The 12691-nt window shown below is 44.2% G+C and overlaps 1 protein-coding gene across 1 annotated transcript in view; it reads right to left on the minus strand.

Moving 5' to 3' along the window:
* DNAH1 (dynein axonemal heavy chain 1) overlaps window positions 1-12691 on the minus strand; it is a 69207-nt gene that overhangs the window by 37452 nt on the left and 19064 nt on the right. The window contains exons 17-29 of the mRNA XM_041425941.1: window positions 12299-12454; window positions 11107-11305; window positions 9098-9351; window positions 7987-8199; window positions 7125-7289; window positions 6307-6428; window positions 5646-5751; window positions 4372-4551; window positions 3312-3452; window positions 2536-2699; window positions 2043-2156; window positions 1210-1398; window positions 83-188 (exon numbers count right to left, since the gene is read on the minus strand). Coding sequence (XP_041281875.1) covers window positions 83-188; window positions 1210-1398; window positions 2043-2156; window positions 2536-2699; window positions 3312-3452; window positions 4372-4551; window positions 5646-5751; window positions 6307-6428; window positions 7125-7289; window positions 7987-8199; window positions 9098-9351; window positions 11107-11305; window positions 12299-12454 — 2109 coding nt within the window. The remainder of the gene's footprint in view (window positions 1-82; window positions 189-1209; window positions 1399-2042; window positions 2157-2535; window positions 2700-3311; window positions 3453-4371; window positions 4552-5645; window positions 5752-6306; window positions 6429-7124; window positions 7290-7986; window positions 8200-9097; window positions 9352-11106; window positions 11306-12298; window positions 12455-12691) is intronic.

Consider the following 12691-nt stretch of genomic DNA (forward strand, 5'->3'; position numbering starts at 1 on the left):
GTGTGCAGAGACAAGGATTGCCTGAACTAGCTCAAGTGGAGATTTTTTTGCCTGCCTTTGCATCCACGTGTTCCTTACATACCCTCTGCTGCTGTGCTTTCTGGATGGTTGTGATCTGCTGGGCCACCACAGACAGCACCTCGATATCGATGCGGTTGAACTCATCGAAGCAAGCCCAGGCACCAGAGCTGGGCAGGGAAGGAAGAATGAGGGGAGTCAGGAACACCACACAGGAGCAAACTTGCAGTCAAAAGTTCAGCTAGATCCAGAAGTTATATATCCATATACTGGGTAGGCATAACAGAGACTGGAAGTGACCACAAAAGGGCCCTGATGTCCCATGGCAAACAGTGACACAGCCACTGTGTCCCGGTTCAGTGGACACCCTGACTGTGCATCCCAGGCCATGTGATGAGTGCCCATGGCAGTATCCAATCCTACAGCCTGGGACAAATTCTCCATGTTACACATTTGAGCTTTAAAGAGGTGTCATGCTGAATTTCTGGTTTGTACCTGAGCTCCAAGTGTAGCAGATACTGTTTAGACAACGCTTAAGTCAATTTTTCAGAGTTTGGAAAACTATATATAAAGCTGGAAGCATGCATATGAGGAAGGTGATCTTCCCACAAGGCATGACTTAAGAAAGAAGTTAAATTACTTACAAAGAAAACATCTGAGCAAAGAATATCAGCTTTTGTTGGAGTAACTAATTCAGATTCACCAGTGTGCAACAGACTAATTGGACCAGCTCTGTTTGAAATGTAGAGAAGAGAGAAGCCTCTCTGAGAGGATCCCTCAGGGCTTAGAGCAGTCTCTCTTGGCTGCTCAATTTTGAATACTCTCAGCAGATTCTCTTCTTCTTAAGATTAAGCAGCTTGTGGGCTGAATCTCAGTCCAACATGGATGATATTAAAATAAAGGCCAAAGCTGCAAACATTTGCACAGGTGGATTAGTGCATTGTGGATTAGTGCAAAGCATTTCAATTTTGCCTTAAATGAACAAGGATCTCCTTTTATCTCTTTTTTTAATATATATAATTGGATCAACTGTTCCTCCTTTCTGGCTGGAATTTTGTAACCTTGCTCATTCTAGAATTCAGTAACCCCCTTGCTAGGTCTTTTCTTGTTCTCTTGTGGTGCTATGAAAAGTACCCACCAATTCCCAGTGTGCAGCACCCCTCAATAATGACACTCAGCATTTCACTGTACCTGGCTAGTCCCTTAAAAAACTTGCCCATTGCCATAAAGTCAAGTTGGTCAGAGCAGTTGAACACTACAGTTTGGATTGCCAGTGCTTTGCCCAGATCTTTTGTTGTTTCTGTTTTGCCTGTTCCTGCTGGTCCTGCAGGTGCTCCTCCAAATTTCAGATGCAGAGCTCCTGTAAGTGTCAGATAACACCTACAACAAATAAGAGACCAGATGACGAAGAAAAGTATTTGTACTACTGATTTCAGCAAGGAGACATATGATCTATACAGCTGGAGACAAGGAGGAATCCATCATTCATTATTCTACAAAACTGCTTAGATATGCAGCATTCTGTAAAGGAGTTAGAGCTATGTGGCCTTGATTAGTATTCATGGGGGTCTGCATGGATAAATCCTTCTGCCACTGGCTACAAATTCATTCTGCAGAAAAAGGACAGTTACAAAAGGGTAAAACTATTATTTCTGCTGCATATTCTAGAGTACTAGCTGGTTTCTAGAAGAGCTCCTTAGCTATCAGGTGGGCATTTTGTATGAGAGCACTACATTAAGAATTAGGAGAGTGAAAGCAATCAGTCTGAGCATTGACCACCCAGAATACAGTAGCAACCAATGCCAGGGTGCTCCTGTGCACTTGTCTCAAGTAGTCCTTTACTGTACAAATGGATTCTATTTACGTACTTTAAGATGTAGGACCTGCATGGTCAGATCCTTGGTTTAATCCTCTTCATCCAGAGCAAACAAACAAACAAACAAACAAAAAAACCAAACAAACAAACAAAAAAAAGAAAATAAAAGAAAAAGGTGCATTTGTTTCCCAGAAAACAATGTCTTTACCTGTCAGTGAGGGGTGTGATAACCAGACGGCCAGTGTTGCCCAGGTACTCATAGCCATAGATAAACTCAGCATTGACTGCTCTGATGTACAGGTCTTCCCTTGTCCAGTAGTATCTAATGGTGAGTGAACATGGCATCAGAAAGATAAACACTGCCTGGCAGACAAAGCAGCAGCTCATGAGATTACAGCCTGCAGGTTTGGAGACATGATTGTCAAGGGATTTCCCTCTCGAGAACAGGAAGGCTAAAGTAGCACAACAGGGTGGACAGGAGTTCTCACAGGACCTGGGATCAAGCATTGCACCCCTTGGGCAGGAGCATGGCCTTTCACAATGAAACATGCATGGGTTAGTTTACATTGCCAAAGAGAATGCCATCAAAGCTAGATCTGTCTCATGCTCCTGTTTCCATTTGCCATGGACACAGCTGATGGGTAAGGAGAATGGACACCGCCAGAGAGGCCAGGTGAGGCTCAGCAGCTGTGCTCTCTAACCTGAGCTGGGAGATCCACTCAAAGTCGTTCATGCTCCTTATATTCTCCTCAACCAGCTTTGCTGCCACGTCCTTGGCATGGACCTCGATCACAATGAGAGCTGACAGCACTGCTCGCTGCATCTTGGACAGCCTCCCACGGACCAGGGCCACCAAATCTCCCAGCTGGGGAACAAAAGGAAATACCCTGAAGCAATCCACTCTGTACCAACACAATGCAATCAAACTCAGGGCGTGCTGAGTCTTAGATCATATGCTGTGCTCAGGCAACTTCTGCCTCTTCTCTTTTCAGAAATACAAATGGTTGCTCAGAAAGCAAATACTACTCAGGGCTGGCTCAGAGCTGAGTTTTGCCTACACCATTACCATGGTCAGGTGAAAAGAAAGAGCTGGAGCCACTATGAAGTCCAGAGCTAATAAGTCTCAGGTATTAGGTGTGATTAGATATGAAGGATGCAGTTTCCTCCACTGTCCATCACTTCAGTTCTTCACCTTTGGCTTCTTGGATAACCCCAGAGAAGATATATTTCACCTTGTTATAGTGTTCAGGTGGTGATCATATTATCAATCCTGTATAATATTTGAGGTTTATTATGACAAATACCCTAATAATTAAGAAGACAACCTGTTTTATCACTTGTTTTGAACAGTGCTATGCAAAACTGTGTCTCTGCTTTCCCACCAATATTGTCCTGGGTGTATTTATTACATGTCTGAGGTCTGATGACTGAAAAGTCTCCACCTGGCAAAATCTCACCCTTACATTCATTTTCATACCTGAGCACTCAGCTGTGGGTAAAGCCTGCTGGACAAATCTCCAGCCTCCAGAGCTTCAGACACTTCCTTTGTCCAGAAAATCTGGCAGCCAGCAATGACCACTTGTCCAGGCCATTCCAAGACCCATTTGGTACGTGGAGTCTTAAAAAAGAAAAAAATAGGTGTGAGAAAGGGGAAGAAGGTGGTAAGGCAATTATTTATTTATTTATTTATTTTTATGTCCTCTTGCTCTGAGAGGCATGATTAACAAATCAGCACTGAATTCTTGTGTAAGAAGATTTCCTTTTCTTTCCCTTCCACCTGCTGTGAAGAAATCACCTTCAGGCACTGGGTACAGCAGGCACCTTCTCTCCACTATGCCACTTGCAGTAACCAGTTACAAGTAGCCATTAGCAGGCGAAGAGTAGGAATCTGTGAGACCCAAAAGAATGTTTCCCCTCCTCTGGTCTATTCTAACTTTCCTCCTTTCAAATTTTCAGTCCAAATAAGAAAAAGTAACAGAAATATCTGAAGCCTCTTTATTTTTTAGCCTTTCTCCCTACCTAGATTAGAAATTTCAATTTTACACCAGCATAGCTTTTATACAGAAACCAGAGCCATGCTGCATCCCCTATGCACTGACTGAAACCAACAGTTCATGTGCCCTGATTACTTTTACCAGCCCCTAGCACACTGCATGAGACATGACAGCTGAAGCAGAAGATCCTTACAAAGAGGAAGTATTCTGGAGAGATGAATAGATATGGATTCATACAGGATTGTTCCATGCTGTAGGAAAGCTGTGAGAGAGTGTGCAGGGATTGCATTCTGCTGGAGCATTAGCTTTTTGCCCAGCTGCCCATTCTGCACTTACAGGCACACAACTGTATTAAAGGCTGTGTTTTGAAAGTGGAACAGAATAGAACAGAATGGAATGGAATGGAATAGAATAGAATAGAATAGAATAGAATAGAATAGAAAAGAATAGATCCCAAGTTCATCAGCTCCACCTCTGGTGACCTCTATGGCAAGCCTGGAACCAGCACATCAGAGACCTGCCAGTCTGTGATAAAACTCTTACCTCTGGATAAACACCAATTGATTTTTCTATGTTGTCCCGAACACTGGCCCTCATGGATTTCTCCACTTCCACCAGCCAGTCCTCCACATTCTCAGTGGGAGTGATGGCAGAAAACAGCTTCACCTCTTCTCCTTCACCCGAGTACATGTGTGTGATCTGTAGGTCTTCCTGGAATTTCAGCTAATGGAAGAAGCACAACAGGAGATATGAGTGGAGGATTTCTTTTCTATCCCTACCTTCCTGCCCCTGGGGGACAGCCAGCCTACACCAGTGTTTGCTCATTATAAACCTGGTGCCAAACTTGGTTGCCAGTAGTGATAATGAAGTGTGAGACAGATGTGTAAAATGACCTCTCCAAATAATGGAAAACGATTCTACGAAAACAAGAGATTCACACTGCTGGTGTGACTTGAGTGAAGCAAATCAAATTATAGGTAGGATGAACGTTTCTCATTGCCTGTCTAGGATTCAGACCCTTGACTCCTGCTCAATTCTGTAGATTCAAATAATTTCCCTTGATGTCACAGTGCCTGGTTTTAAGAGTAAAATTTTAACAGCTCCTCTGGTGTCCCAGCATATCACTGAAAGTCCCCTTATTTATCTTTGCATCATGTTTCCCATTCAATTTCCTTTCTATTTTTCCAAACTAATGACTAGGAGATTGGTTTTACTGTTTGAGTATTGTGGTGGTTCGAGCTGTGACTAGCTATGGAGTCTGAAGTCTATTAGGAATAACAAAAAGGAAAAATAGCCAGGTTAACTCCAGCTCCTAAGAAGGGATGAAGGCAGAAACTTAATTCAGCTCAGGCTTGTTCAGTCCTTGTCCCTTCTGGGGCTGTCAGCAGGAGTGGGATTCCATCCTAACAAAGTGCCTGTGAGTAGAAAGCTAAGTCAGAGCTATTTCTCCTGACCTTCATGGTGAGATGGACACACATCTCCAGAGAGTGTCCTCCCCTCCTAGGATGGCTATCTAAGTGAATTTCTCTAAGTCACCCTTTGCAGATGCCTGTTTCCCCCCATTGTCTGAAGGATAACCAAGGGTACCCAGATCATGGGCAGATGCCTGGCTTTGAAATGTCTAAAGTGAGGTTGCTGGAATCCCACTTCAGGCCAGGCAGCACCTTCCAATGCCTATGTACAGGTACAGGTTCCCAGGAGACACATTTCCAGAGAGCAGAATGTGAACATTCCTCCAGACCTCAGAAGGCCTCCAAGCTCCCACAACACAGCTTCCCAAAGGTGGGCCAAGCCACTCGTGTGCTTGCTGTGCCTACCCGTGCAATGTTCTCAAAGCACTTGTGGAGGTGAGGTTGCACAGCAGTGGGGTCTTTTGTCTGGGACAGGATTTCCAGCAGCTCATCATCTGAAAGGAAGTAGAACCTACAAACACAGAGGGAAGTATGAGGAGAGGTTCTGTTTACTGCAGCAGCAAGAGCTAAGTGCTGGCATGATGGGGAGCAAGCTTTTGCTGAAGACACTGTTTCTGACTGCTCACTGATCTCTTTGTATTTGTGTAGATGAGCAGCCACCATCCAGCCCTCTCCCCTTCTGTAGAGACAGACTTCTCCCTCTGCAGAAGTCAGTTATTTCCAACCAAAGAGGGTTTATATGAGTATCAAGGAACAGAAGTCTTCCTTCAGGGAATAAGAGACAAAGTTACTTGGAGGTTTTAACTTTACCCTACCCTTTCTACATAAATCCTGAGGCACAGATATGCAACAACGCTACCAGACTGCCCTTAACTCACCACATTTGTGTGTGCCTGTTTTCTCCCCATGAGATGGCAGCACTGAAAGGCACAGCTTTGCTTATGTTTGCAGGCCATGAATAAATCCTAAGCTTAGGTGGTTTTGGCAGAAGGAACTGCAGTTAGCCTCTCCTTTCATATTTTCTGAAAGAGGGAGTGCAATCTAGCCCAGAGAAATTTGGGGTTACCTGGGAAAAGCGGCTCTCTTTGTCTCCAGATATTCACTCAGCCCTTTCTGCACAAGTTCAAGTAGTTCATTACACTTTTGCAGCATCTTCAGTAGCTCTGGATCTGGGCACAGAGAAATCACCTACAACAGAATGTGTAACAGAGGAAGCATCAGTATTCTGAGCATGTGGGAGATAAGGCAATGGAGATAATTGGGTAGCCGAGTGATGTTACTGATGGGATTTAAATGACTCATTCACAGGAATTCTCAGGGATCTGGAGAGATGTAAGCTTTGTGGGTAAGGAGGATAAACAGCCCTTATGGAGACAAGCATTTCTGGGTTCCCCTAAATACCAACATTTATAATATGGAATACAAGCAGTGAAGGAGTCCTAGGAAGTGGAGACTGGAGAACAGAAGAGAGCAGAGCACTGCCACCAGGACACTAAAATAGGCAAATACAATGGCTCTAAAAAACTTAGAGAATCAGTCTTGAGGAGGAATTGAAGGAGTTACCTTATGGATTACAACCACTGCAGATTACAAGAGTCATTGAGAGGCAGGGATACTGTGTGTTGAGGAGGAGGAACCTGGTGGTGTGGAGACTTTGCTGGAAGGCATGACAGGGAATGGCTCTGTCCATTCAGGCACCAGAAAAAAAGGCCAAGTTCCAAGAGAAGAGACACAGCTCAATGCCCTGGGCAAGGCTACACAGTTAACACAGTGCTGCTCATGTCCACACCATTATGAAAACAATGACTCAAAGACACAGTCCTTGTGTGAACATAGCTCCAAGGTGTTTGAGATACCTGCGCTGGCTTTCATCAAGGCACATACCTCAGGGTTTGCATTAGCCTTGTTCATGACAAGCCTCCAATCCTTATCCACAGTGTTGTAGCGCTGGCTTTCCAAGGGGAGCTGTCTTTTGATGTCCTCTGAGCTAAAGATTGGTTCCAAGTAAAGCCAAGAACGCTGACAGTTCAGCCACTCCTCTAGGACATCCTAGTGGGAAGCAAGAAAAGCATATCAGGACACCATGCTATGAACCTGTTGAACAAAACCATTCAAACTGTGCACCAGAACAAGTTTAAAAAAAAAAAAAAAAAACAAGAAAGAAAGAAAAAAAGAAGTGATGCAGCACTTACACCTTCCATACTTCTAAAATCTACCTACAGGCTCAGGAGCTGGAATTTCCTCTCCAAATAATTAACAACTTCCTAGCACTCCCCTTTCCAAAAGTTTTGGAACTTTTGTCCTGCAGCACTGCTATTTTGCTGTCAGAGTCCTGCTGGGTGCTCCTGGTTTGATGAGCAAGTGCTGGCACAGTCTGGCAGATCCTGCTTAAACAGCAGTCTCCCATGTGCTTTCCTACACTGAGATGTGGATCATTAGCATGGATTTCACAGGGTCTGTAAGAATCTCTAAGGTCCACTTAGTACAGTATGATTAGAGAGACCAGTAACACTACTCACAGCAATAGGCAAGCTCTGGCCCTACCAAAACATGCTGCAATAGACAGCAAAAGGGCTGCATTACTTTCCTATAGCCAGAGGGCTTTCAGAGGCCCTATTCTTCCCTAAAGACTGACACTCTCTTGATAACTGCCCTCCCAGTTCCCAGCAGCATCTGCACAGTGTCCATGTCCAAGCAAGGCCCAGCTGGCTGCCTTCACCACACTTGTGTGGGTAAAAACCAGTACCTGTGTCATCTTCAGCTTAGTTTCCCACAAGTTCATCCTTTCCTCAAAAGGTTTCTTGAAGGGTGAGAAAGACATGCTCTGAACCAGGACAATATGGTCATCTAGGAGCTGAGAAATGTCATCGGTGCTTTTCAGAATATAGGTTTTGGTGTTTTTGTAAAGCATCACAATGAATGAAACAGATTTCCATTCAGCCTCTATCTTGTTGAGTGCCTGGAACAGAGGGACAAGCAATTTAATTTTCAGATACAACCTATGCAAATGGTTATCCCAGTTTCCACAACTCTCTTAATGCCACTCTGTAGAAAATGACAGATTTTCACTCCTGGAATGCACTGGAAACTGCAGCTTTGTATTTTATGCATGACACAATCAGCAACAGCACATTTCCTCTGCATTGCCCACAGGTTCAACACCTCTACACCAGTGCTGAAACAAACACCTTGAGGGGAAAAAATGGCAATTTCACCTCCAGGCCTGTTTATGCTCTAGATGCACAGAGGCTGCCAGAAAATGGCTTATTAATGACTATGATTAATGACAGCTTTAACAAAAGGGGAACTATCCATTGGGAACTTGCCTGAGATTTCAGAGAACAAGAGCTGCCAGAAGGTCAAGACTATCTTAGATCACATCTGAACTGATGAACTGAAGCTGAAAGACTATTTAATCTATGAATCTCCAGAGCTAGAAAGGTTTCCTTGCACGTTTACTGGTTTAAAGGATTTGCCATCTCTGTTTCCAGTCACAGCTAATCCCTTTGACATAACATTGAATGGCAGAGTGCAGGCAATCAATTTATTTTAACTTAACCAGTCACTAATCCCACAGTGAGGAGTGAGACCCTAGCAGTGGATCAACATAACCATAAAGCAGTACTTTTAATGCCACAACTGAAATTCTGCACAAGACAGAATAAGTTCTTCTACCGTATGGAAGTTGTGCGGCCACTGCTCCCTTCTGTAAGGACAGCAACCTTTTTACTTGTGCTGCAGAATGTGTCTAACACTCTGGGACACCAGGAACATCACCCAGAGAACATCACCATCACTGCCTGCTCAACAGAAACCTATTTGAGAAGCGAGCAGAGACACAAGTCCTCTCTTCTCACATTTTCGATGGCGTATTCCTTGCTGGCTGTCTCAGCTACTTTGAGAACAGTCTCCATGTGGTCCTGCAGGTTCAGCTCCAGGCAGCGACCAAATGTCATGCTGGGTTCCAGTGTGACCTCAGCCTTGACCTGGTCTGAGAGCATCTCCCAGTGCCGGCTCCTCATGCCAGGATTGCGCAGCCCCTGGATTAAGGGCACGTACTGCTTGAAGTCCGTCATCTTGTCTCGAAAGTCCATGGCGACACTCTGGCAGTCTTTCAGGGAGAAAAACAGAACAATAGGGAGAAAATCAGCAACAACAGTGTGTGAGTAAGTTGCCTTAAGGAACTTTTAGAAGCTGTCTGAAGCCTGATGTGCATGTAGTCACATGGTATGGGGTAGCTAAGCAGCAGGTGAGAGCACTGGAAAATGCAGGTTGAAGTAAGGAGGATATGAAGGCTCTCTACATGGCCACTAAGCCAGGATTCAAGTCTGCTCCCAAGAAGCAGATCTGCCCAATACAAAAAGCCTGTTACAGGCAAGCCCATGCTAAGCTGAAGTGTGCCTTAGGCTAGAGCTCACCAGAAGAAGAGAGGCAGACAAATTTAACTTCTTGATATGGACTGAAGCATGATCATCTACCAGTAGGTATTCTGGAAGTTCCAGTCATCATTTCAAGACATTCACTTCTTAACAAACCTGCATTTTAAGTTATCTCACAGCACAGCTCAGGTCACCCTCAATAGAAGATGGACACTAAAGAGCTAGAAACAGGCTGGGATCCCAGCCTGGAAACAGAAAGTGTGCAGGAGAGGCCCTACCAGCCTATGGCCATGCTAGAGACAAATGTACTTCTGCCTCATAGGAGGGACAAAGCGAGGGAAAGGGCTTTTCTCTCTGGGGGCATCCTAGTCTCTGCACTGTTCATATCCTGCCCTTTCTTTTTTTGTCTTGTGCTACTGTGAGTAAAACAATGGCTAGGTAAAGAACATGGGACTTGCTTCCTTTCCAAACTCTGACATTAGCATGTGCCTCCTTTTATTACACCCTGCATGGTTGCACTGTGTGCTTGCAGCAATGATGTGATCACCTCATGATCCCTGCTGGGGATATGCAAAGGACAAAACAAATATCCAGGTACCAGAGAATATTGCAACGAACATAAGCAGGTATTCTTAGTATTTCTGTTTATCATAATGATTCATAGTTACTCATGCATCCACTCATCACCTCCTCCATTGGGGCTGATTCATGGCATTGTTTAAGAGCAAGTTCAAGTTAAAAAGGATGAATCAAAAATCACCCACTGCAAAATATATTTCAATCTAAGCCATCTGGCAGAAGATTTTAGAATTAGCACTAAAGAATGACCAACACATCTCTGAGAATCAGGGAATGGCAAGTTAAGGTAAGACTGAAGTCTCAATTTCAGCTTTATTAAGAGAAATGGTCAAAAGACCTTCATGTTGCAATTGCAAGGACTGAGTGCAATCATCTAAACTTCATACACATTCAGGCAAGAAGGAAAATTGTTATTATATTGCAGAGATCATTTCCAGATTTTGCAATTTCATTTTATTCATAACAAAATCAAGACCTCTTCTGGCTTTCCATTAAATTCATTGGCCAATAAAGAAAATAAGATTGGCCAAGAAAACAGTACCTGCAAGACCCAGATTCAAGTTCCCTTGCTGCCTGACTTGCACGAGGGCTTAAACCCACACGTCTAGCCAGTGGGCTATATAGCAACTCTCTGTGACTAGCCAGGATTATTGCACTTCACATATATACTTAGTAAATACTAACTGCAACATCAGAGCGTGGCTGGTACTTCAAGCCTCTAACTAGTATCTAGATGTGAATCATCACAGTTTCAGGAAAAAAAGCAGAAAATAACTTTGTTAGCATTTTCCAGCTGTCTCTAACACACGTGTGACATCCTGATAACTCCTGCTTAGAGCACTCTGTGACATGCTTCACATCAAAATGCTGATATGCACCAACTTCCTTTCCCCAGACGGTACATCTACCTGGTGAATCCTTGAACAGCTTCACACATCTCTGCATGCTCTTAACAGAGTCATTGACATTCTTTTCTAGCTCCTCTGCTTCAATTTTAAGGAGAGAATCATTCATCCAGCTCTCATTCCACTTTATCCAGTCTGACACCGTAGTCCAGAGATCATAGTATGGCTGGAAGTCCTTAAGCATCTTGTTCACCCCACTGTACTTTAGAAAGAAATTAAAAACAATGTAAACAACAAGTATATTTACCTCCAAACAACAGCTCCATGTCAAAAGGCCAAAAAAACCCACCTCTTTTTTGAATCTGAAGCCAGCAATGAGAAAACATGTATTCCAAGAGGATATATCAGACTACCTTCTCCTGGGCCAATAATGTGTATTCCAAGGGAGAGCAACCAGCAGAGCTGGGCTTGACACATTCAGGCCATCATACATCCAGTGGAGCTGTGCCTGCACCATGTGTGTGGCATGGAAAGCACTCTTTCCACTTGCCTCTACAAAGCTCTCCTGCAGAATGAGGAGATTTTGATGGATAGGCCACACACTTTCAGTGAAAGCACACACCATCATCATATTAAAATTTGGCTCCTTACAGGGAAGGAGAAGTAACCGCAGACTGAAGGGTAGGAAAGGATCATCATATGAACTCCACTTCTGGTCTGCAGCCAGACTTGGCTGGATGTGGATGACAATGACTCATTGGCAGCTGAGTAGCTACAAGCAAAATGAGTGTTTACAACTATATAAACTGTTGCTTTAGGAGAACACCACGCTCCAAGCCCAGACAGCTTCCAGCACCCACTCTGCAATCACTTGCATTCACACCTATAGACCTCCAGCAACAGCCTTAGAGAAATGGATGCATCCTAACTGCTGCTTCAAGACCTTCCCCAACCAATTTCTCCTCATGAACATCCCTCAGATCTCACTGTGGGCATCTAGAGTCTCTTACAGAAATAATGGAAATATCAGACCCTAAGCAGCCTTCCACATTTGCCTGGGATCAGCTCTTCTGCAGCCCAGTGGAGTGATGAAGCAGTGTAGCCAATGTACAGGACTGAGGAGCAGTTCCCCAAATAAACCAAAACAGCACGAAGGATTCCTTCCTGAGGAACTATGTCTCATTATTTGCTCTACCTACCACCTAGAAATCCCAACAAAGGTCAGAGTCCTGTGGGTACAGGGCCTGACACTTACATCGGTAACTTTGATGCCAAAGAGCCTTTCCCTGTTGTTGTAGAGAACTGCCATATCCTGGAGCTCCTTCAGCTGCTTCCGGACATCCCTTGCATCTTCAGCCAGCTCGTGGGCTTGGTTAACGTCTGACTGGACAGAAAATCCACCTACAGTCAGCTGGAAGGGAAAAGGCAGGCACAAGTTGGGACTCTGAAGCTGAGTGCTGCTTCTAGAGATAACAGCTTCCTGGTGTGCTCTTTGTTACATTCAAAGGCGAGATTTTTATGCTCGTGATTTCACCTCCCTCTAACCAATTTCATTTCTGTTTAGACCATGATGAAAGTGGTGAGGAGAAGCAATAACCACTGGTCAGGTGGAGGAAACTGCAAATGTGATGACCAGCTGCTTCTCTTT

This window comes from Onychostruthus taczanowskii, unplaced genomic scaffold, assembly GCF_017590055.1.
Source record: "Onychostruthus taczanowskii isolate IOZ18803 unplaced genomic scaffold, ASM1759005v1 scaffold9, whole genome shotgun sequence".
Classification (NCBI taxonomy): Eukaryota; Metazoa; Chordata; class Aves; order Passeriformes; family Passeridae; genus Onychostruthus; species Onychostruthus taczanowskii.